Here is a 25,393-nt window from a genome sequence, read left to right on the forward strand (position 1 = left end):
ACCTCTGTCTGGAGTAGACTTGGGTTTGGGGTTGGCCAAAGAGGCAAAAGGCTCTATGCAAACTCAAGGAGGAGCCTGAACTTTGGGGTTCAGGCCAGTAATTGAATCAACTGGTGTTTATGTTGGATTTTCCGTATAAGTTTCTCGTTTCTTGTTATATATGCATCAGCTTTATTCTGATTGTCTGAAAAGGCCTTTGAATAATTAAACCTTCAGATCGAAGGTATACTCAAGGATGTGGCATGCATTTTCAATAGTCTTCGCTAAATTTAAGTATTCAAATTAGTGACCTAAGACATGAGTTTACACCAACCCAACAATGACACCATTGACTTCAAAAGGCATGTGTAAGCTGACATGTGGCACTTGGACAAATTGCAGTTTCTTTAGCTGCTATTGAATTACTTTTCATTTTTCCAAATTGCTACCTGGTCATGTAAGCAAGTCTTAGACTCATTGCCTTGAATCTACAGTAGAGCATCTCCTCTGATATGTCAGTCCCCATCCCCTCACACATAGCAAAAGGTTGGGGCAAGCTCAATTTCTTGGCATTTTTTAGTAGATCTGAACACTTGTGGCTTTTACTGAACTCAGTCCAGCTCTGACCTCGTGGTATACCTGAAAATCATGTTCTAGTTGTGTCTGAGGGACTCACTTCACAACTGGTGTATCAAAACAATTTTTAGCTGGCTTTAAGGTGTGGGCAGTCATTAGCAGAACTGGGAGGCAATATGGGGATCCTCATATCTACTCACTTCTTAATTCTAGATATCTGCCTCTCTTCACACATAACTCTGAAACCGCTTTCACTGTCTCTTTGCCTGCATTTCATGTGTGGTATTTTAGGAAGAGCTCGTTAGAGCCAAGCTCAAGTGTAGCCAGCGTTTAGTTAGAAATGCAAACATATCATAAACATTTGTCTTGCATTAGGATCTTTCCAGAAGGCATTAAAACACAGCCAAGGTGGCTTCACAGGCCCCGCGTTGTCCCAGCACTTGTTGGTTCAACTGTTCTTAAAAAATGTGGGAGTTTGGGAGAGCGTGGATGTCAGCACCAGTAAGGATTTGCAGTGTGTTAAGAAGAGGGAAACAGGAGGGTTATTTTAGAGCCAAGCCAGCCCTCCTCTTTGCTCGAACTTCCAAGTGAAACTTCAGGGAGTGAAATGTAGTGAGCTCCAGTGGTAGATGGCTCTTTGGGGAGGCGCCAGCTGCTATTTCTGAGCTACAATTGGATTACACAATCCTGGTGACTCATTGCGCATTCATCACCACCTCCTGTCCACAGCCGAGCTGCGGGAGCCCCTGGTCAACCCAGTGCTGAGGCCTTGAGAAGAGGGAGCTGGCCCATCAGGAGGGATGGGAGGCAAGTGTGAAACTGGTTGTGTTGCAGGCTGTGTGGTGGTTGTGAGTGCGACTGTTTTCTGAAGTATTCCCAAGCCATGGCGCTCGGGGAAAACACCTGCGGGAATAGCAGCCGTCCTAGGTTTGTGAAGAAGTCATGTCAAAGCAGTGCAATCCCCTTCATGATAGGGAACAATCCTGATGAGTAAGAGACATAGTTTAGCTTAGTTGATTTGGTACACAGAGAGTTTTTGGTGCATACCCAGTAAATTCTTCCTGGGGAAAACACAGCCAAGGTGCTCTGGGAACCCATCTGGTGTTCACCAGCTCCTGGTGGGAACACAAGGGATGCATGGCTGGTCCTTCATACACCTGATCCCCTTTCCCAATATATTTATTCCTCCTGAACACATCTAGAGCTTCAGTGTGCAGAAATGTTTCTGTTGTTCCAACTGACTTGCTAATGTGGATGTAGGCAATAGCCTCAGCCTTTTCACAGTGAATCTCACCTAAGACTTCGGGATTTGGGTTTTGGGTTTCTGACACACATGGTTATTCATCTCCACTGCCTCTTTTCCCTTCAAGTTGGTCCCCAGGAAGATGCTCCAGCCACTTTACTGTCCAGGTACAGGTTGGGCAATCAATGCTGCATTTGTCTGATATAACAAATGCAGCAGAAAGGATGGAGGAGTACAACATTACCATGGTTTAGTGAGCGATTTCTGTGTCCTTTTGCTGGAAGACAGGACCATAACACCTTCCAGCTGACCAGCATCAAACTAAATAGTCTCAGCAGACCAGGAGCATCTTTAAGGTATCACATCAAGACGTTTGTTCTCAAGTTTCTAAAAGACCTGATGCCTCAAGAAAAACTCAACTTTATTTTATTCATGGTCAAGTGCAACCTTTGCCTTGCTCTCAGTTTGCATCTGAATCATTTAAGAGACACAGGTTTATCAACATGTTCACCAGTTTTTAGTAAGTTGGGGCTAAGTTTCTGCTTTCTGGCAGCTCTGCCTAGGGTGATGCATGTTCCTGCCCTTTCCTTCTGTGCAGAAATGGGTCTCACTTCCATTGAAAGCCTCCATGGTGTGGGGTCTCCTTTTATTTTGGAAAATATCAGGAATTACTTCATAAATCACTCCACTGAGGAGGAGAGTTGGAATTATCTTCAGATTTTATAACTTTGCTAAAAAAAGTCTGGCTGCAAGCTAAAACTTGACACATGAATTTCAGCCAGGAAATAATTTAGTTTCTCTCCTTTCACTAAAACAGCAAACAACTCCTCCCCTTCCCAAACACTTGCAAATTTCTCAATAGAAAAAGGTTATTTTAGGAAGGAATTAAATACAGAAATGTTAGCAAATGGCAGGATCTCTAGGGTGGGGAGTGTATAGTAGCAAAACCACTTGAAATGATGCAATTTTTAATGATTTTTTTGTGCTTCTTCACTTGAAATGCCTCACAAATATATCAAGGGAAGTTTGATTGTCATTCAGTAGCACCAGCTGCTATGAGCAGCGTAAGTGCTGTTTGCCAGTACAGGGATGTACTTATTAACAGGATTAAACAGACCAAGGCAGAACTGAGAGATATGTCTGAATGGGAATGAGATTAAAGAAATTGGTCATCTAGTCTTTCCAGATAATCTTGTGTTGCAGTTTACGTGTATTAACCCTAAATCACATCTGGTTGACGGACAGATGCCTCAAATACCTGCAGGAAAGGGTCTCTACCAGTCTCTCCAGGGGCTTAGTGCCCTGTTCTTGCTGGGCTCTTCCACACTTGCTCAAACTCCCATTAATTCCTGTCCTAGCTGAAGAGTAAGACTAAAGGTTTCCTTCCCTTGTGTATTCTTCTGCTGGCTTTTCTGCTGGTTTATTGACCCTTAGGTCCACAAGGATAAGAGATGTGACCATTGGCATGTTGTTGCCCAAATGCTCACACTCATTTTGCTCCTGCTAGTGAATGATGCCTAAAGAATGGTTGGGTTTGTAATCTGTGAAACAATGAGGGCAGTTGCTGGAAGTTGTCCCTTCAGTCACGCTTGAAACCTTTGGTCTTGGGGCTACAACACCTGCTCATCTGCATCTTCCACTGAGTACATCTGGAGCTGAGCAGAAGTATGAATGTGTCCATGCCCTCTCCAATGACCATTGCCAAGTCAGAGATTGTGCACCGAGCAGAGATGACCATTGTCCCATCTTGATGACAGATGATGACATGACTGTGTTTAACCGGCTGATAAATGGCCCAGGTTTTAGCTGGTGAGACACCCTTCATCTCCCAATATAAAGTGGTTTTTGTGGGTGGTGAAACAACAGTCCACCATTTCTTAATCCTTTTCAACTTACCAGGCACTTGCACAATGCCACGCTACTTTCATTAAGCTCAGCAGGTCTGTTCTTGTCCTGAAGCCAAACAGGATTTCCAAATAAACATTAAAAATATAGTGAAACTAATCATTATTTAATGCCACAGACATTCCTCTTTTCCCAATGTTATAAACTTCTGAGACTGAAGCCTTGAAACCTTCTGAGGCTGAAGCTTTGAATACATGACCTCATTCTCCTGTCTTCAATATCTGAGGGAATAAGGGTTCAGGATTGCAGCACATTTAACCACATTACCCTTCTCTTCACAGAAAACTTAAACTCTTTGCAAATCACTTAGATACATGAGGAGATTTCCAAAAGTGTCTGATGATTTTGAGTGATCCTCCCAGCTTTGAGAATTCCTCCTGTCTTGAATATGAGGCAGAACACATCCAAATCCCATGGACATTGCTCAGTTGTCTAAGCCAAGTGTTCGCGTAGCCAGGGTTTTCCCCTTCTTGGATATGTGAACTTAAATACTTCTAGCTCTTTGACAGTAAGAGATGCAGCTTTCATATTACAATATTTTATTACTGAAAGCGCAACCAGTCATGGGCTCCAGTGCCAAGCAATTTGTCCAGGATCCTTAGTGGAAAATGGGTTTCCAGATCACTGGAGACAAGGTCTACAGTGCCTACACTGGTAGGCAATGCCTAGCAGTACCATTCATAGAAAAATGTGGTTTCTGGGCTCGTACTCTGAATTTGCACATAGAAGCACAAAAGCCATTCTGCACGTACATGATGTATCTCACCACAAGTACTGGCTCTCCTATTGCTTCTGTCCCCACACTATCCGGGCTTTGAATACAGACCTTTCTGGTTTGGAATACAATGGATCAGAAAACTCTGTAAATCATGGACATCCTGTAATCCCCATTTTTGGAGGTGGGGGATTGAAGTGCAGAGAAACCAGTTCTCACTGGGACTGCTCTTCCCCTCACTGATTGCTGCCCTCTCTGCAGTTGAGACATCCAGTTCATTTTCTCTGATTAGGACATGCATTTTATCTGCCCTCTTGGATTAGGTGTGAAGTGTGCGTGTTGCTTAATGGGAACAAGCTGTTCAGATAACGCAGCTCAAAATAATTGCGAATTTGCTTTCAGAAATTACCATTGCCAAAAGACAAGGAAAGTGTCCTAGTTAAGGGACTAGACTGGAGCCCAGGTCCTGGCTTCCTCACAGTGGGTTGGTTTGTTTGTTTGGTGGTTTTGTTTTTGGTTTTTTTTTTGGTTTTACTGTGGTATGAGGCAGTTCTTGTGGTGTTGTATGGATGGTTCCTAGTGTGGGTGCTGTGTCTATTACCGCAAGTGGGGTGGGGGGTAATTCACATCATCTGGTCTGTGGGACTGTCCCAATCCTGACTCTTGCTGTTGCTGAAGTGATGCAATACATAGCTGGTGAAAGTATAGATAACTTCTGTGTTCGAGGAATGTGAGAGAAGCAAAATGAATATCCACAGAAGAATTTTGGACTGTTAGAGGAAATTACTTTCACAATCAGATTTAAAGCCCTCATACACACACCTATACACAAATGATAACACAGACTTACAGGGACACATTTGCTACCTGCCCGTAAGTATTTGGCCAGGAATAATGGCAGGTTTTACAAGTAAGTGCACGTGACAGCAGGATTTTACAAGATTTTGCAGACCACAGGGCAGTTATTCACAAAAGAGCCAGAAAACAAAGTAGTGTGTGATTGAACTGCAGCTCCCAGGTGTCGCTGCGTGTTTGTGTGCGGTGATGTGGCACTTGCTGCGTAATTATCTCACTCTAACACAATTATTAACTTAGGATTAAACAGTCGAGAGCCACCATCATAACTTTAACCAGCAGTAGAATGCATGCCCTGTAATTTAGATGGTTTCAGGGAAGGGTTCACCTCAGGGCATCTGTCAGCCCCCTGGACATTCTGACCTGCACAGCTGTGGCCATGATCCTCCTGCTCCTGAAATCAGGCTGGAAAAAAGGCTCCAGGCTTTTGTGTGTGGGGACACGTGACTCATGCTTAACTTAAAACCTTATTTTCCATGGGCATCTTAACCAGCCATGTGTGAAAAGCTTTTCCCTGTATAAGACAGTAAGTTGTGCAGCATGTGATAGAAGTTTCTGATGCTTTTTGTCTATATAAAGTGCAGTAAAGCAGCAGGGAGAGGCCTTGCCAGTTACGTATGATGATGGATTTCAAATAAGAGCCTGCATTTCCCTCACCCGAAATTTCTACTAAGAATTGAAATACTGTCTCAGAAACAGGACCCTATCTGAGGGATTGTACTAGAGTGAAAAGCAGCTTTTGGCTCCTATGGAAACAGATATTAATGCCCCAAATGCTTAGGGCCACTCAAGCACAGGCAAGCAGGAGGGTGGTCCCTTAAATACCACGTCTCTGCACATTGAAGGCTGGTTATTTGCCAAATCTTGCCATGCTCAGAGTAGCCTGTTGCCTGTGTATCGCACTCAGGGTGGTCCCAGGCTTTTTTGAGATTTACAGCCCACGCTGCGGCCGGAGTTGTGGACAGGCTGCTCCGAGCTGCCCTGTGGGACGGGAATATCTGTGAGTAGCTGTGAGCTCCCGTCAGCCAGATGTTAGTGCTTGGAGCTTGTTGTTCAGAGCTGCTGATTAGTCTCTCGTGCATTTTGCCTCCTCGGTTCCCTTCTCGGCGTGCTGACGTTAGCCAGAGAGCGCCTGCGGATCGCAGATGTTTGTTTTTCCATCCCCTTTGTCTTCGCTTCTTCAAACTCATCGAAGCTTTTCCACTTCACCGCTGTGGCAACCCGTGGCATTTCCACATGTGGGTGCTGGTTGAGCCTGGTCCTCCTGCTCTGCATGTGCCCTTTTGTCACCACTTGCTTGGTTACCTCTTGCATGGGGCACAACAAACAAGCTTCTTGCTGAGGTCTTCTGTTTGCTCCGGGCTTGCAGAGCAACCCGGGAGCAGATTCAGATGCCCTTTGTCAAGCCCCTGTCTGATTTCAATGCCGCTGCCGTCATTTCTCTCCAGGTTTCACAGATCCTTCATTGTTTACAGGGAACAGCTTCATTAGAGCCTCTTGTCCTTCTCTTGCCATGGCAGGGGCGTCCCCGGCTGTGTGCGTAAGCACCGTGTCGGAGTTGTTTCCTTACTACTCAGCTCTGGTTTAGTGCTTGCTTCCCTGCCCTAAATTAGTTTATCTGATTCATCCTCCTGAGAAATTTCTTTCTCTCCATTGACTGCAGAAAGAGCCCAGAAAACCAATGTTAGATACACGAGCAAGGTGGTGCATAGGCTACGCCAAGGGACCCATCCACCCCCGTTCAATATGGGTCTTTTTATTCCTCCTGCTTTCTTCCACCCAAGTGAGTTTGACAAATGAAGTAAAACAGCTCTGGCAGTTCCTATGGTTGCTCAGGACCGATGTGGACACCTCAGCTTCCCAGCGGCACTGGAGGAGGGCAGGTTGCCCCAGGGCACCTGCATTTGCCCTTCACAATCCAGAAGCTTTGCCCAGCAGCAGAGCACACTCAGGGCTTCCAACTGAGCCTGCAGCCAAGGAAATCCTATCTGTTTGTAAAGGCAGCTGGGCTGCAGCAGCTTACGGGAAGTATGAAGCCAAGACGTCTAGAGTAAAAGGATTTATAGTGCAACATGATTTCTATGGATGTTGCGTTAACTTTAAACATTTGCCTTTCTCAGCATGGGTTCTCCTCCTGTGCATAAAACTTGCCCTAGGTATGATATATTTACTGGGGAGGAGATGTGGCCTCCCCTTATCCTAAATGTCCCTGTTTCTGTGCTTTCTTGAGAGGCAGTATTTAATGCCATTTGCAAATATCCATCCACAATACTTCTCTCTTTCCCCGTTTTGACTTAGACGTGACAGAGAAGAATAGTTTTTTTCATATTATATCTATATCTATATACAATATAAACAGATAATTTTATGTGCTTGGTGATCCCAGTCCTTCCCTGCTTTTCTCAGCAGAGAGGCCACAGGCACTGAGCACTTGTTCTCTGAACCTGCCAAGGGGCACACAGAGGTCTGGCGTTGCTGTAACCACAGGAGGCTTTGAATTCATTAAGCTCTTAATCAACCTTGTTCCACTGTTACCAGGTGCCCCTCATCCTCCCACAGCCTACACCTCTTACCTGTTATTTCGTACCCATAACAGGTGTGTTTAAACTAAACCTCAGCTTGCAGACATCTGTACAACCCCTGCCACATCGGAGCATCAATTGCCCATGTTAGAACCCCCAGGGAACTCCTATGAGTTTTAATACATTAGACTGAAGTAAACCATACTTATCTGAACCAGGTATAACCCTGGTTTAAACTAATTTTGTTCTAACACAAATTAATATTGGTAAATATAAATATGTTTCCTCACGAGCTGATTCTGGTTCTCAGCTTCTGGGGATGGTGTATTTGAATATATTGTGCTTCCCTCACTGCTGCCCTGATATAGGGTGTATCCTGCCTATTTAACAGGATCATTAAATTAAATGAAGTTTCTAGGAGCTACCTCTACATGAGGGAGAGGTTGAATCATTGAAAAATGAACACCAACATGTAAATAAATAGGAGCAAAGTGTAAGATGTTGTACTGCTCTGATCAGCAGTTTCTTATTTCCCTTTGTTCCCATCATGAGAGGGAAGGATACAATACACTCTGTTTCTGGGTCTTGCTGGTTTTTATCCCTTCCTTGGTATTTAATTAATTCGCTGTGTGTTTGTGTGTGGGGAATGGTGACCTAATCCTATTGAAATACAAGCCAAGTAAAACAAGTTCAGATGGAGACGCGGTCACACAGCAACTTTTGGTCAGAGAACAATACACTTGAGGTAAGGTATATTGGCAAAGTAGTTTTAGGCATATCAGATCTAATTAATTTTATTGTGATAGTAGTAATACTAGGTGGGAAAAAGCTGAGCTGAAAATTAAATTGGATAGCAAGTTTTGGAAAGCTTGGTAGCTGTGGAAATGGAAAGTTTCTGTATAAGTTATAGGAAAAAAAAGCCACTTACAGAAACTTTTGAAGCCCAGCTGAAACTGCAACCCTAGCTCTGAGACAGAAATGAAAAAAAAATAGGGAAAGCAGTAACTCAGTCATTTTCAGCACTCAGGCAGAGAAAAACGTGGAAACCTATGAAGCAGCATGTCTTGTAAGGTAGAATTAAAACCACGTTTGTTCTCAGCACTTAAAATTGACTCTAGCAACAGAGAAAAGATTTTATTTTTCCTTACTCAAAACATTTTCCTTTAAGCTCCGCACAGTTGAGCTCGCTAATGCCCTTTAACATTCAGTGTCACTTACCTATAAGTAAGCAGCTTCTATACCTGCACCATGTATTCCCCAGGAACAGGACAGAGTTGATCAGGAACATCTACCACCCATGCATGGCATGGAGACAGAGCAGATTCTGCATTGCCTTGGGTTGTGTTTGCAATTTCTATCTTGCAAGTAGCTGTGTTGCAAAGTCTACGAGCTCTGTACGTCCCCCGTAACAAGGGTGGAAAGCCAGGAGTTATGTCCTGGCTCCTGTCTCTGTTTTTGCTCTGGAGACCTGTGCTGCCCCTGTTCTTTATTTCACTGCCCACCCAGGATGAAGGGAGCGGAGCATCTCCCGTGTGAGGAGCGGCTGAGAGGGCTGGGGCTCTTTAGCTTGGAAGAGATTGAGGGGTGACCTCATTAATGTTTATAAATACGTAAAGGGTGAGTGTCACGAGGATGGAGCCAGGCTCTTCTCGGTGACAACCAATGGTAGGACAAGGGGTAATGGATACAAACTGAAACACAGGAGGTTCCACTTAAATTTGAGAAGAAACTTCTTCTCAGTGAGGTGCCAGAGCCTGGACCAGGCTGCCCAGGGAGGTTGTGGAGTCTCCTTCTCTGCAGACATTCAAACCCGCCTGGACACCTTCCTGTGGAACCTCATCTGGGTGTTCCTGCTCCGGCAGGGGGATTGGACTGGATGAGCTTTTGAGGTCCCTTCCAATCCCTGACATTCTGTGATTCTATGATTCTATGAGTATTTTTGCCAGAGGGAGACAGAAGGGGGTGACGTGGGTCTCAGCAAAGAGGCTGTTGAGGTGGCACAGCCTGTCCCTTGGGGCTAAACCCTTCGCTTGCCCACAGCCCTGACGTATCTTGGCGGGTGTGCTTAGCCCAGCCTCCAGCCAGGAGCAGTGCTGAAGGCTGGGGATCTCCTGGAAATGCAGAAAGCACAAGATCTGGGACTGAGCAGTGAGCCCGACGCTGCAACCGGGCAAGGAGGAGGACAGGACGGCTGCTCCTGCTAAAGCACTTAGACGTGAGACTTCGCTGCCACTCCCCTCCCAGATCCACCACCGCATTCCTGTGGCATCTTGGGCAAACCGCTCAGAGGAACGTTTTCAAAGGAAACAAGAGCAAACCAGAACTCCTCCGCCTCGGAGCGACGGGGAAAAGCAGCCGGCTGGCTCTTGGTGTGCTTCACTCCCTGCCTGCGTGGTCAGAGAGGAGGGGAAAGGGACTTGGAGATGCCCCAGGGTGAGGTCTTGCCCTCTTGATTTATTTTTCTCTTCCTGGAGACCTTCTGTCTCCCACTGCCTGGGCAGAGAATTCAGGGATTTACTGTTAGGACTGACTTATCTGCTCACTTGGCAGAAGTGAGGTGCCTGTGTTAGGCAGCCTGGCTCATACCCTACACCTTTTTTTTCCTCTTTCCTGTCTTTCTTGATTAGTGTGGTTTCTATTCTCATTAAACCATTGCCTTTTTACCCTGTGCAAGTATAGGGAACAAGGTGTTGATCCCTTCCTGTGTACTGGCAGTGACCAATGCAAATACCGTGGAGACACATTCCCACCTCCATCCCCAACCTTGGCAGAGGGGACTGGGTGTGCCTGTCACCTGGTATCTTTGCATCCTCCCCTTAGCAGCATCTCAGGTTTCAGTGTCAAAGTGCCTGGGGAAAGCAATGCCTCCAGCACATGCTCTAGGCATGGTTTTGGGGACAGGGACCTCTCTCCAGGTACCTCCAAGGTGTAGAGTTTTTTCACGAACCCTCAAATGGCTCCTAATTCCCCTGTGTCCTCTAAAACCACCCCCAGTGTGTGAGCAGGGGTGTAAGGGCTGTGAGTTTGAAGGCAAAGGGCAGGGTTTTGAAATAGGTGCCTGCAACACCCACTGCAGATGAGAGCCACCAGCAATTCAGACACCTTGCCAAAGAGGAAGGTCTGTTTTTTCAAAGTACTTAATCATAGGGAAGTATCTTTAAATAAAAAAAAATATGTTGTTCATCTTAAGATCATTATTTTTAAAAGTTCAGCGGAAAAAAATAGGTTGCAAGTGTTTTTCCTTGTGAAGAAACACTCTTCCCCGAGGATAAACCATCCTCTGTGCTGAGTCGGTTTGTTGGTGGAGCTGCTGGCACTCAGGTCCTACGTCACAGCTTGTAAACACCGCTCACATTTTCCAGGCACATGGACCTTTTCAGCTGCTCAGGGGGACTTCATGGCAAAGTATCACCCAAGAGACCTGCCAAGATGCTGTCCAAGAGCTGCCCTTACAGGCCATCCAACGGTTCTTTGGGTGGTGTTCCACCAAGCAGCAGTTTGATGCCTATTGGAACTAACAAGGCTGGTTTGAAAGACTTCTGATGGCCCATGGACATGGATTTGGATCCATTTCCAGGGCAAGCTTCTTCAAACTCCAAGAAAATTATCTGTATGCTGCCCTAGCAGCCTGCCCTGAGTATTCAGTAATGAGAGCTGTCACTTCATGGGAGTTGCAGTGGGATCCACCTCAATCTGAGCCAGTTATCTAGGAAATGGAGATGGGTCCCTGAAAGTGGTCCACCTGAGGTAGGTGTCTAAGGTAGGTAAGAAGACTCCCCTTGGGTGTATCCATTCCTCTCCGAGGATGATTGGGAAAGGTGAGATGAATTGCCTTGACTGGCTGTGTCATAGGAGTTTAAAGTGAAAAATCTGCTTTTAGTGAGCAGTGTATCATAGAATCATAGAACAGTTTGGGTTGGAAGGGACTTTCAAAGCTCATCTAGTCCAACCTCCCTGCAATGAGCAGAGACATCTTCACCCAGATCAGGTTGAAATGGGGAAGAAAAGCACCGTTCACAGTGCCGAGACACCTTGGGGTGGGTGTAGTCTGGCAGAGGTTCCCTGCAGACAGCGCTTCACACCCCAGTGGAGTCCCCATCTCTAATTTAATTTCTAATGAACTTGAGACTGAGCCACAAGCTTTACACCTCACACGAAAAATCCTGACCCAGCATTCGGTAAGATAAGTAAGATAAGAACAGCCACAAGAATTTCTTTCTCCATCCAGGTCTTATGTATCTTGGTGATTCATATGAAATGCTAGGGTGAAATCCCAGCTCATCTCTTTTAGTGGCAGTGATGTTGGATCTTCCCTCAGGACCCCAATTCAGTATCTCTGCAAGGTTTGGTGGTTCTCTGCAAGCAGAGGTGGACTAACCCAGCACTGTCATGGCCCCACCACGATGGTTTAACAGTGCTGACAAGGGCTTTTCCACACTTCAGCAGGAGTGTTAGTCTTGGCTGAGAGGTCCAAGTAACTGGAGGTTAAGTGACTCCATCCCAAACCCAATACTCTCCACTGCCAGGCCCCTCCTGCTATCCTTTACCGCACTGTCCGTCTTTCCATCCAACACGCTCGCTCCCACGCAGCCTGACCAAAAAGGGCTGAACAAAAGGAGAAAGTGATGCTCAGAGTCTGGAATGTGGCTACGGCAAGGCAGGGCTCAAAGGGGACCTCCCCGGCCAGGAGAGGTGAAGACTGTCTGCGTGAGCTGTATTGTGTCCTTATCAGCTTCCCCAAGGCACAGAGCTCTTCCTCTTGCTAAGAGCACAGAAGCAGTTGGAGAAATAAATCCTGGAGAGGTTAAAAAAAAGTAAAGAGCTATGTTTGGCTCCTGAACCCCTTGACTTCATGAATTTTTGCTGTGCTGAGACAAACAGAGCTGGAGGTAAATACTTCGTGCTGCATAAGGTTTTGGTTTAAGACATTTTATATAACTTGAAAGTGGTGAAGCACAGAGCAGCAAGTCAATGTGAAGCAAATTCAGATAGTTTTTATTATATTCTATGAGTTGGATTTCTAGCAGGGGGAGAGTGCTGTGGGGATGTGGTGAGCTCACTGGGATGTGGCGTGGAGGAGCTGAGCTGCCCAACTTGCAGCACTTGGGCTGTGTTTCCACCCTCATTTCTTCCACCACACACTCCCGATAGGTCGTCCTGTGGCGAAGCTGGGTCTGGGATGCTGAGGCAGCATCCTGGCTCCAGTTAGCAGAGTGGGTCAGGAGAAAGATTTGAGGGCAAGAAACCAGAGTAACCCATGCCCAGTTCTTCTAAAACCATGCAGAGATCGAGTCTTACTACCACACATTTAACGACATTCCTACAGTCATTTTGCCTGATGACACCTTCTATCTAAATGTCAAAAAATTCTGTCTGATGTGAAAGGTATTTTTAGGAGACCTGAAATGAAAGACTTTTATGCAGTGGGCCTCTGTGCTTTTTAGCAGTGCTGCTCATTGGGAGCATGCACGAGGATCTAGCTAGAGCTCAACTTCTCTTCCTTTGGTACATGAAGGGCAAGACTTGGCTGCCACCGCTGGGCTTTGAGCGACTTAAGCTCTGTAACGCTAACTTGAGACATTTATGGACAATTTGTGGTGGATGAACACCACCATCATGCACCTTTATCCATGGGGCGTTTCCTAGCCACTGTCCCATTCAAATGAAGCTTATAGAAGGCAGATGTGTGTGTCTGCCGATCAAGCAAATGTATATATATATATGTCAGTTCAGGGTATTGGGTAAAGGGCTTATATGCCTTTAATGTGACGCTCTGAAAATCAGTTTGATTTGTTACAGCACTGATTTTTTTGGCAGATGGACAGATTTTGTAAACCATATAGATGCAGTGAAACTTAAAACTGGGTATACTTGTCACAGAATGTCTCAGACAAATACTGAAATATACGTAATTTGTAGCTTCATAGCTGTAGGCTGTCTGGGATAAGTCCTAAGGAGCCATATGGCTCTTGGTGTGCTACTTTTCTTGTTACATATCCTGGTACTACCCTGGACTCAAGTCTAAGCACTGCTGAGAATGCCTTGCTGACAGAACTGTGGAACAAGCAGACATGCAGACAGAGATCTCCAGAACAACAACTCCTCTCAACTGTGGGTCACTAGAGAATGTAACTTTTGAGGGAAATGCAGAAAAATAACCCATAAGTTTTTCTAAGGAGCCATGTCCTGGTCCTTCTCTCCATCTCCCAGGTGTATGGCTATGTACACCATGCTCAGTGCCGCATTTCAGAGCTGGTGCTTAACTGTGTGCTGTTCATACATTGTGGGAATAGCTGTCAGCTATCTATCCTTTCCTGTCCTTTCCTTCAGTGGCACCAAGTGGAACTGGCTCCTCAAAGAATTACTGTGCTGGATGGAGATTTAATTGCCCCTTATACATTGCATTAAAAAAAAAACCCTACCTTGTATAGTGTACCTGACATGGCAAGCTGTGATGGGGAGTGGGGGTATGGGCCACTCACAGAAACAAAAAACAGTTCTCTGTAGCTTTTAGCAATGCCTTTGGGCTAAGGTCTGATCTTGATGGCCATCAGCACAAGCTGTGCACCTTTATGGGTGCATGAGTCCAGACAAAATGAGGTCTGAAATTCTTGTCTGTAGATATTCTCCATAGGAAGGTCTGCACAATGCAGAGATATCTCACCTGGCTGTAAATAAATATTCAAGTAGCAACATGGACCGAGGGCTGCTTAACCTATATATTCATCAGCTGGGTTAGTTATGCGGGCTGTGCTGAGCTCTGAGTTGGAGCATTTAACACAGTTCTCAGCACAAGTTTAAAAATAACTTGGTTGCACCCATGTGAACCACAGCCCCAGCAGTAACAGGGGTAGCACAGCACTCACATTTAAACATCAACCTCACTGCAGAGCCCAGTGAAAATGCTGCTTGTAACCAGCCCATGAGAATGTGAGGACTCCACCTTGTTATTTTATCCCACGAAGAAGGAGCAAAGAGTTTATTTTTCAGCTGGTAGTCTTGCAATTGCAGGCAGGCATCCAGTTATCAAGCTGGGCTCTTCCTATCACCTACCCCATTGATAAACAAAGCTGTGCATGTCTGACAGTACCTCAGTCAGTTTATTATCATTGTGTTGTTCCAGTGATCTCTCTGGGTATCTCCAGATGATTTAAGCACTAAACCATGGTTTTCAGAGTAGAGAGTGAGGACCTGGAAGAGGAACAGCATAAATGAATGAGCTGGCTAGCCTTTTGCTGGTGTTTGAGAAGTTTCAGAGTGGCTCTGTAGAGCTGGACCAACCTCAGAAAGTTTGGGATTGCCTCTGGGATGAGGTTAATGCCATCCGTGATGTCTGCCATCAGACATTACCATTCCCCCACCAGCCAGCCCAGATGGATGAGACATGATTGGGTTCACACAACCTCACACTTCAGCTGCATTGTTTGTTTATCTGCATTGGACTCTGTCATATGCCATCCCTATCACTGCATCAATGGAAAATGCAAGAAATCCCTTACGAAATAGAGTTTCCACCTCCTGTCTTCCCAACAAATGTGTTTTTTTTTCCTAACTCAGTGCTCTCCTTTGCAGGGACTTAAATTCAAGAAATGTTCTCCTTGAAGTTTTTCAAGGCTTTGGCAAACACAAAAGCCAAGATGTGCTAGCTGTTTCCAAATAGCACTTGGAATGAGCTGTGGTCAAAACCAAATTCCCTCCTCCTCAGTGCAATTTCTGGCCCTCTGTCTGTTAGCTCCCAGTCTCCCCAGTATGCATTTATAAAAGAGCCCTAGTGAGAGGACAGTTGTAGCAGGCACTTGCCTTTTAGCAGAGCCCTTCAGTGCTTTTGCACAAGGAACAAGAGTTTATGGGTCCTGGAAGCAGTTGCTGTGTTTGTGTTGACTGGACTTGGTTTTTGGCTGCTGGGGATTTCCAAGGCAAATTAAATGTTATTCATCAAAACAGGCTCCTTCCCTTACTTTCAGTTGTTGAAAATACTACAAAGAAAAACGGAAAGAAACATGTAATCCTTCATCATCACAGTGAGGATTTACTTGTTTATTTAGATTCCCTGTCTGTTCCAAATGTTCTGCCAGAGAAAGCCCATCCAGGCCCCAGGAGTGCTTGACACACATGAAAAAGTATCTAGATGTATAAAGGAGATAAATCCAACAGAAGACACTGCCTTTACTCACCGTGCACCAGCACAGCAATCAGCTGAAAGTCCCACTTGCACAATAAAATATCTCAGGATGCTTTTTGTAGGAGGAAAAGGAAGGAGGCACATCATTCTGGGCAGAAAGAGCTTTTGATGCTGGTTCCTCTAGATGAGTAACTTTATGGTGGGGCTGCCTTTGAGCCCCAGGCACCTCTTTTTCTGATTGGAAAATGTTATTCAGGTAGAAAACATGTAGTTTTACGCCTTTGTAGGTCAGTGAAATGAGTGATTTGTGTTGAGACGTTGATTCCTCCCACTGCCCTAGGAGGTGGAGATCACCCTATGAACGGTGCCTCTCCCTGCAGACATTACACAGAAAAAAGAAAGAGAGGAGCCCAGACCTGAGTCTCACTTTTAGATACTTAAGAGAAGGGAGCTGAATCACATCTCAAGTGACACTGTGAGTCAGGAATACAACTCCTTTGCATTGAAAATACTTGGTACTCCTGGTAGCTGGTGTTTCTCATCCCATTCCTATTGCTGCACCTGCAAACAGGAATAGGAGACTGTAAACATGGCAATCACTTATAGCTGAGATGAGATAGACCTCTGGGTCATCCTAGGATGAGGTAGTATAAGAAAAACAATTGTCCAAAAGATGTCTTGCATTTGGACCATCACCCAACCCAGTGGATTTGAAAATGCCCTGTGAGCTGCTCTTCCAGTAGTGCCTTGGGTGCAGCACCTTTGAAGCTTTTTTTTCCTATCTAAGAGCCGCAAGCACAAGTGAACATCAAGAGCTTGATGTCCTTACTGGGGGCAATATTGCATTAAGTTGGTGGTGGATATAAGGGGAGGGGCAGTTTCTAGCCAGTGACCCCCTGCTCAAATCAGTTTGGTTCAAGTTATGGGATCTTGAATGCTCCTAGAGACTGCTGAGATTTTACTCTTTAGGGTTTCATCTGAAAGAAGCCCATATAATGCGATATTTAAGACAAGTCAGTTATTGAAAAGGCAAAACCAACCGGTTCTGTGTTTTGCAGGTGCTGTCCTTATTTCATATGTTGACATAAAGACCAGAAGGCAGACTCTCGTCAAAATCTGGGGTTCCTAAAGGGCTACTATGTGGCATCAAATCTAGAGTTTTCCAAAAGTAATACCGCTTGGTCTGAACTCCAGTTTCATACCAGAAATAGGACAGCCTTCCTCCATAAATTCAATGTAGCCTCAGTGGGCTGGGCAGGTCTGTTAAAACAGTTCATTAAAAAAATTGTGAATTACTAGTATCATTAAGATCTACAGTGTTGGGTCTCATGTCAAAACAAAAGTGGAAAAGAGGATTTTACTCAAAATGGTATAAAAAAAGAACTTCAAACCAGCATTTTATTTTGGAAGAGCTGTAAGGTGTTTCAAAGAACATCTGAAGTAACCCTTGTTTTAACAAATTTTTGTGTAAAGCTCACCTGGAGCTATTTCATTTCTGTTGTCCCCTCAGCTCATGTGTTCCTCAGTCCAGAAAGCACTTTTTGAAGAGGAGGACAGAGTGAAGAAGCTTCAGCAGAAAGTGGCAACGCTGGAGAAGCGCAACAAGCAGCTGCGAGATCGGGTGAAGAAAGTCAAGAGGTCTCTCCGGCAAGCCAGGAAAAACACCAGGCACATGGAGCAGATGAACAGAAAGCTCAGCGAGAAACTTTCCTCTGTAGGCGGCCAACTCCCCTATATTAACTCTTTGAAGCAGGAGAACTCCCATGCTACCTACCTTAAAGTATAATGCAAGTGTAAGCGCTCAGGCCAAAGGTAATGGCAAATTTTACCTGCATTGGAGCAGGATTTGGCCCTCACACCTTGTCTACACTGTGCTTCAAACCTTGCATGGAAAATGAATCTGAGCTTGCTTTAGACACAGTGCTAGATTTAATGGGAATGCAAGTTGTGTTTGGTTGGGTGTTGGAGGCACAGCCCAAAGCCTTGTCCTCGCTGTCATCGGTGGACACAGGACCAGACTGTAACCTGTGCTTCTCTGCCCTCATCCCCCTCCATCTCCATCACCAATTTTAGGATGTCTTTGATAAAAATGCCAGTTCAGCCCCATGGGCCATTGCAGACACTTGACACAGGAGATCTTCTTGGAAACATCTGGTGCCCACTTACCTCCTCCACATGGGCTGGGCAGGCAAGGCCAGGGGGATATATGGAGATGGATGCTGTAGGAAGGATGCAAGCATGATTCCATCATCACCTCCAAGCTCTCAACATCCTTTAAGCTTGACTAAAGTCTACATCCAGTGTCTGAGCAAAGGCTACGTCTGGGATACAGCCAGTTTGGGACCCTGTTCAAAATGGAGTACAGATGTGCCCAAATTGTCTTAAAGCTGTTTCTAAATATTGCTGAATATTTGAAATAAAATATCTAATATGTTTTTATTTTACCAGGAAGTGCCTCAAGGGTCTCAGTGACTCCCTAAAGTGCCTTTATCATTACCTATCCAATGGCGTTGGAAACCACGTCATTTTGGGACTGTGTCTAGGACATAATCCAGCTCCTGCAGTCAGGAGTGGACTTAGCCTGACTGTTAGTGGGTGCTGGCTTAGGCTCAGCACACAATTTCGAATCCTGTTTTCAAGCTGGTTTAATGTACAGTGTGGACAAGGCTTCAAGTTTTGTAATCACTGTTTGAGGTATAATGGAGGTTGCTGGGCAGCCTCATTTAGTTACACTTAGATACTGTAGAGACCACATCAATATCAACAGGGCATTAAAAATTAAGGTAGTTTATATATGTATATATTTTAAAATCCTATAGAAAATATTTTTATTACACATTTGATATAGTCTAATTTCTTAAAATATGAAGTAAATCCTATTTCTTAGTTATCTTGTTAAAAAGAAGTCCATCATGTCCTTTATTAGATACTTACAAACTGATTTCTACTCAAGCAGGACAGGTTAAGGCATCAGTATCCGTGGCTGATAACATTTTCAGCTGTGTTAATGTACCAGAACCTTGGGTCTTGGTGCTTAACAAACCTTCCTTCATAAGGGGGCACCATAAGGAGAGAAAGGCAGAAGAAGAATTTTCATGGTTTTCTTCCCTTCTCAAAATGGTTTTTCTTTCTCCAAGCGTAAGACCCAAATGCAGATCTGCTTCATGCTTTTTAACAGGGGCAGCTGGTCCTTGCCCAGCCCCGGGCAACACTGATGATATGCCAGGGCTAAACCCAATTTGTACAAGGTGGACTGATCCAGATGGTCTTTAACATAGAAAGGAGGGACTCAGAAATAAATCTGCAAACTACTGCTCTTCTCCTAACTAACTCGCCACACTTTATCAGGTCCCTGCATGGCCTCCACGCTGTGTCTCAGCTCTCAAAATTAGAATATATCCAGGTTACAGCCCTGTTTCACTGTGTTTTAACCCCGCACTAGGAAAAGCCCATATCAGCTTTCAACCATGAGCTTCAGTCCAAGCTCAACTCAGAAGTTAAGCCTTGTGCTGGCTTCTAGGATGCTGCTGAGTTTAACTACTTTCCAGTTTTGCTCATTTTGGAAATAGAACTCCTTTTTGTGTTTTTTTTCCCCTTGAAATAACATTGGCATTTCTTAAGGTTCTGACTCCTCCACAAGCTCCACCGGTTTCAAAGGCTTTGCCTATGGAATCAGCACAATTTGAGTTGTTTTGTGCTATAGTCAGCAATGCTGTTTCCTGAGAATTACTACAGACCGAAGGCTTCCCCAGAAGCCATCAGGAGATTTTGTCTCCAAAACTTAAATCCGTAGGAAAGTAACTGTTTTTTTTTGTTTTTAATTTCTCATTTCTAAACTGCTGATTAAATAAATGAACTGTTTTTCCTGGTATAGGTATTAAAAGCTTGTGTTTTAATTCTTTCGTTAATAAAAATATTCTCTCTGTTATCCATTCATGTTTTGTAGAAGTTTGTAAAAAGTTGAGAAAGTATAGTTAATACAGCTACACCTTTGCTATTCTTACCAATTTTCCAAACACAGTGTTGAAAAACTTTCTCTTTTGGCTGATTTTTTTGTCTCATGACAAAAAGATTGGATTTTTCTTCCTATTTCTCCCTTTCTCTAGCTTAAAAAAAAAAAAAGACAAGTAAACCATTTTGTTGTCTTTGTCGGTTTTGTGAGAATTTGATTACTTTTTAAATAAAACAGAAACAAAACCCCCAAATGCAAAATCCAAATGCGACCCAAAATGTCCCCTCTGAGTACGAAACTTAAAAAGAAAAAAGGTTGTTTCCTTGTGATTTTTTTTCCATTCACTCCTTCTTGGTTTTGGATCATTTCCAGAGATAAGGACCTGCAGTCAGCTCAGATCACAAGTTAATTCTCTCCACAAGTAATAAGGGATGCTGAGCCCAAGTGAAAATACTATTAAAGTGCCACCATTGATTGCCTGTCCCTGCTGGTGACAGTATCCAGAGAGCAACCAGGGATTCTGTACGGGCAGGAAACACGAGCATGGAGAAGAATTTGGGCTATGTCCATTCAGATTGGTATACATCACATAGGGCCTGACGCACACACTAGTTTTTACACCTACTCTGTAGCTGTTTCAGGGACCATCTAATCTGGAAACCCACAAAGAGGGTGAAATTTCGTGACATTTTCCAAATGGATGTGAAAGGCATGATTGAGTATGTTCCTCTTGAACATGAAGTCACAAAGTCTGCAGGACCAGTGCTGGGGGTTCCCAGAGCAGATGAAGCCAGAACTGGAGCTAAGGAGTGGCTTTTTGGCATCTGTGTTCACCATGGGGGAGTTCAGGGATGCTCTCATGGCCGAATCCATGAGATTCTGATCCCCTGATGGATCCAGAGGATGACAAGAAGAAGTGAAGGAGCAAAATGAATAGTAACAAATTTCAAGGACAGAGAGCAGATGGGTATGAACAGTAATGAAGAGTAAACTTAGCTGAGTGATGCTGAGTGAGTGACTGGCAACAAAAATAAATGGAATGCAATGTAGGTAATTGAAAAACATATCAATGGTGGAAAAGAAAAACAGTCTTATCTTTTAACATCAAATTAGATGCTCTGAGCTGGTATCAGCCAGCTAATATCATTATACACATCCATTGGTCAATTAGTCAATCAATTGGCTCAATCTAGTATCACAAAGATAGAGAGGTTACACCACATCGCTCTATGAAAACAGAGGTTCAACACTACGTGCAATCAAAAAAATGGTAGAGGAACTGGTAGAAAATGGTAGGAAAGGGCTAGAGACCATCATTACACTGCTAAGAATGAGGAATGCCCGCTCCTGGGATGCAGTTATTCCCCACCTCAAAAAAAAGGATCTAATAGGCAACGTATGGTGAGATGCAACAGGGAAAATCTGCGATCTGGAGTAGCTTCAAATGATGAGCATCGATATTTTTCAGGGCTTTGACCTGGAGAAGAAAAGGGAGAGAAAAATGACAGAGGGAAACAGGAGAAAGGAAATCTTGGTATTTTCCTCTTTTCACTACCACCGCCTGGCTCTACTGTGTTATTTCCATCATTGGTTAAACTTTTGCAAGGTTTGTGTCTCTCAATACAGCTGAAGTGGATAGTTTAGGTACTGGTCTGTATCCAGAAAGAACCTTCTGTCCTTAGACTTTACAATAGGAAGAGCTACATGATTTTTGGTTGGTTGGTTTTGCTTTTTTGAAAGTGGATGTTCATAGAGAGAAGTGCATCAAATAAATAGCATTATTTTCTCTTTAATCCCAAGCATCATCCTGATTGGACAACCCTACCTAGGCAGCTCAGGGAGAACCATATAATAAAGGAGGATTTATGAAGAGCAGAAAATGTTAGCAGCTTTCTTTGCTTCTTAACACCAGAACCATTGAGAAGAGAACAGATTTTGGATATCTGAACAATAATTTAGGGAAATAGCCATGTTATTTTTCTGTTTGGGTTTCAGCAGAAGGGTTTTTTGGAACAGAAGAGCATATGAGTAATTCAGAGCTGTATCAGCAAAGCCCATTTGAAATACACAAAACTTCTCGCCAAACTAGGTAATCTCTCATTAATGGGGCAAAGGAGCCCAAATTCATTTCTAGAAGTAGAAGAAAACATAAAGGGAAAAGCTGTGGAGAGCAGATAAAACTTACAAGGTATGTCATTCTTTCTTCTTATAAATACAAGTAATTGCAAGGAAATTTCATTTTCCTTCCCATTTAACTCCAATTATTTTCATTTAATCACAGAAATGATGCTATTTCTCTCCAAACTAGACTGCTTAGCATATGAAACATGGTTTCCAACATGTGTTTGAATTTAGGCATGCTCCTAATCCCCTCGAACAAACACAGTGAGAGGGACAGCACGTTCCAGCGTACATGGTGCTGCTCTGGGAGGGCTCATTGGCTCCAGTTGCATCATCTGTGTGGTGAACCAGGCCAAGTCATCGCAACAGGGACTTCCCAGCTGCCATCAGAGGTAATGCCTGGGGAGGTGGGCGCAACACCGATGTGGTGGGGCAAGACTGATGCTGTCTGTCCAAGGAAACATCTTCTGGTGGGTCATGATTTGTTGCCTTGGTTGGTTTTCCATTAGATTGGCTTGGTGGTGCCACTCCTGAGGTGCCTGATTGTTTCTTCTCATGAGAGTGTCTTGGCAATTTCTTACTGCTTTGGTTAATGCCAGTTGTGTGCAATGGCATCTTCCCCTCTGGTTCTCTGCCTCATTTTTATATATATATATATATATTTTTTTTTTTTTTTTCTTTTTACTGAAGTTTTCCAGAAACAAGGTGCCATTTCTCACAATAAGGTGGTGGTGTTTGTAGGGAATAATTGTTTTGCAACATTAAAATATAATCAGTGAAGTGACATTTTCTTTGGCAGACTCCCACTTTGGAGCCATGACAAAATTTGGCAGAAGTCTCTTTACATGCTTACACCCCCCTGCCCTAGGAAAAATCAGCAGAAAGCCTTTGAAACATTTTGTTTTTGCAATGCATACATGCTGAGAAGTTCTTGATGGCTAAAACCACAGCAAATTCCCTTAATGAACCTTCCTGAACCTACCTTGGTTCTTCATCCTGACCAGACAGTTGAGCTGCCAAAGACGGAAGCACAGACAGCCCATGTCAGAAGAGATAAAAGTAGATCTTTGTTTTATTTCCAGCTGCAGGATGACTCCACAGTGCCCTGGGTCTGGGGCATATGCTGTGGGAGGTCACGGTCTGTGCATGCAGGGAGGTGACATAAGGATGAGGGAGCTTCAATAAGCTGAGGATGGAGTTGAGGAAATGAAACCCTTTCCTTGTCTAGAAGGTTGCCCAAATATCATGGTTGTGGTTTCAAAGTTTAACTTTGAATGACTGAGAAAAATCAGTAGCTTTAATGAGAACAGACCTGAGGTGCTGTGTTAGCAGCACAAGCCTACTGGTGATCAAGGAAAATCCTTTAACCCCAAGCTGGGCAGAGCTTTGGGCTCAGCTGGTGCTGTGCCCACAAACCAGCCCACAAATACTGCCAGAAAACCATGTATATTACCTCAGGCATGCGGGTTTGTGTCATCCAACCCACTTGACTCATCTGGCCAGCAAGGAAGGTGGTCAGATACATCAGGCCATTCATGTCATAGAATAGAATCATAGAACGTTCTGAGTTGGAAGGGACCCATAAGGATCATCAAGTCCAACTCCTGTCCCTGCACAAGACAAGCCCACAGTTCACACCATGTGAACTATGTCTATGTTGACTTGCCCCTGAATCTCCCAAACCTGTTGGTATCATGGTCCAGAGCGGGTTTTATAGTGACATGTTTCGCTGGAAAAAAAAGAGTGTAGAAGCTCCAGTTCTGCCTGCAATTACCTCATCTAAGAATGGGTGGGAACTGAGAGGAAAGTCTCTTACAAATACGCATCTTTCTGAGTGTCATGCAGGTAATTGCTAAGTGTACCCTCTGAAAGTCAGATTTATCAGCATCCTGCCCTTCTCAAACACAGCAGAGCAAGTCACCCAGAAAACAGCCACCTCAATGAACACAATGAAGTCCAAAGCACCTCATCACACATACTAGGGTAGACAAGCCCTGCAAGAAGGAGGAGAAAAGTGGCCAGGGACAGTGTTAGGAGAAAGGAGGGTCTGCTTCAAATGAACTTCCTCCTTCTTTACAACAAATAAGTTCTCTGAGGGTTTTGCAGCCAGAATTTGCATTGCAGCAGTTCACAAATTTAATCATCTCTCAGCTGCTGCCATGTGCTCTCCATGGCACCTTGCCACCACCCTTCCCCTGGGTGGCATCTGCTCTGCTAACATCAGCCCATTCTGTGCACTCCAGCTTGTGAAGGTAGGGACATGTCACCAATGTGCAGGCACCACGTCCCCTCGTGTTGCTCTTCAAAAGCAGGGCTGACTTCAAGAGGACCCTGTCAGTGTGTTGCTTGGTGCCCTGTCTTGCCAGGCCATGGGCCGCAGCATCACACAGGGACAGTGTCACCAATGAAAGATCTTTAAAGAGTCTCATTTCAGTTGTGAAGACACGGAGGAGACAGATTGCTATTGTGCTCTTATTTTCTTGGTCACTAAGGCAGACTGTTAAATGGAAATGCTGTGGGGTATTAGCACTTGAGTGTGTTTTGTCACATTCCCACCAATGCTGGCCCTGACTGCGACCCTGGCATCTCAGGAGATCTGGAGTTGGTTGGTAGGGCTTACAAGTGGCCAGATGAAGTCCTTCATATCTGTGCATGTGTCTACAGCCAGCAGGTGCTTCTCCATCCACGTACAACAGATTGACATCTCGGTCTCTGCACGGAGTGGGCAAACACTTCAGTGAGAGGTGTCAGTCTTCAGCACCCAGTTCTCCAATTCATACCCAGATTATGGACCCAGTTCTCCTCTCACATTATGCAGGAGCAGCCATGACGTTCAAGCCACTGGTGATCCTGCTGACAAGTGATTTTCCCAATGTCGTGGCACATTACAACTGCTCACTTACATTAGTGTGAAATGAGGCTCAGCAAAGCTGACTCTTTCTCACCCCGGTCCCTTCAAAAATGCCCAGCTCACCTGCAACCCTTGGCAAAGACCCCCTTGGAAGTGACACCTTCCATCATGTATGTGTTTTGTATCAGTAGGTGGCCAGGAGATGCATAGCTCCACATCTAGCTCCAGATAAAGCACCAGCAGGGACAGCAATGAACAAGTCATCACTTCTGTAGTGGGAACCACCCAGGCAAGCTTGCTGCTGACTCGGAGGCATTGCTTTCAGGTGGCAACCTGGCAGTGTGGTGAGCTCAACTCACCACTGTCAGCTTCCAGAGGACACAACGTGGCCTGGCTCCTTTTCTCCATTTCTAATTGTTCTTACAGACTCTTGGGATCTTTTCTGCAAGGAAGGCTGTCAAAAGGAAACCCAAAACCACATGGTTTTGGAGGGCCACCAGCTGCCAAAGTGCAGCCCATAGATCAGAGTCTGGGAACAAATGCAACAAAATA

The 25,393-nt window shown here is 44.6% G+C and overlaps 1 protein-coding gene across 1 annotated transcript in view; it reads left to right on the forward strand.

Annotated features, from left to right (window-relative positions):
• The window catches only part of CCDC3 (coiled-coil domain containing 3), a 42,958-nt gene extending 22,823 nt beyond the window's left edge, over window positions 1–20,135 (forward strand). Inside the window, exon 3 of the mRNA XM_065829300.2 lies at window positions 17,428–20,135. Within this exon, the coding sequence (XP_065685372.1) occupies window positions 17,428–17,703 (276 nt within the window). The 3' untranslated portion in view covers window positions 17,704–20,135. The remainder of the gene's footprint in view (window positions 1–17,427) is intronic.
• The last annotated feature ends 5,258 nt before the right edge of the window (window positions 20,136–25,393 follow it).

Source organism: Patagioenas fasciata, chromosome 1 (genome assembly GCF_037038585.1).
Source record: "Patagioenas fasciata isolate bPatFas1 chromosome 1, bPatFas1.hap1, whole genome shotgun sequence".
NCBI lineage: Eukaryota > Metazoa > Chordata > Aves > Columbiformes > Columbidae > Patagioenas > Patagioenas fasciata.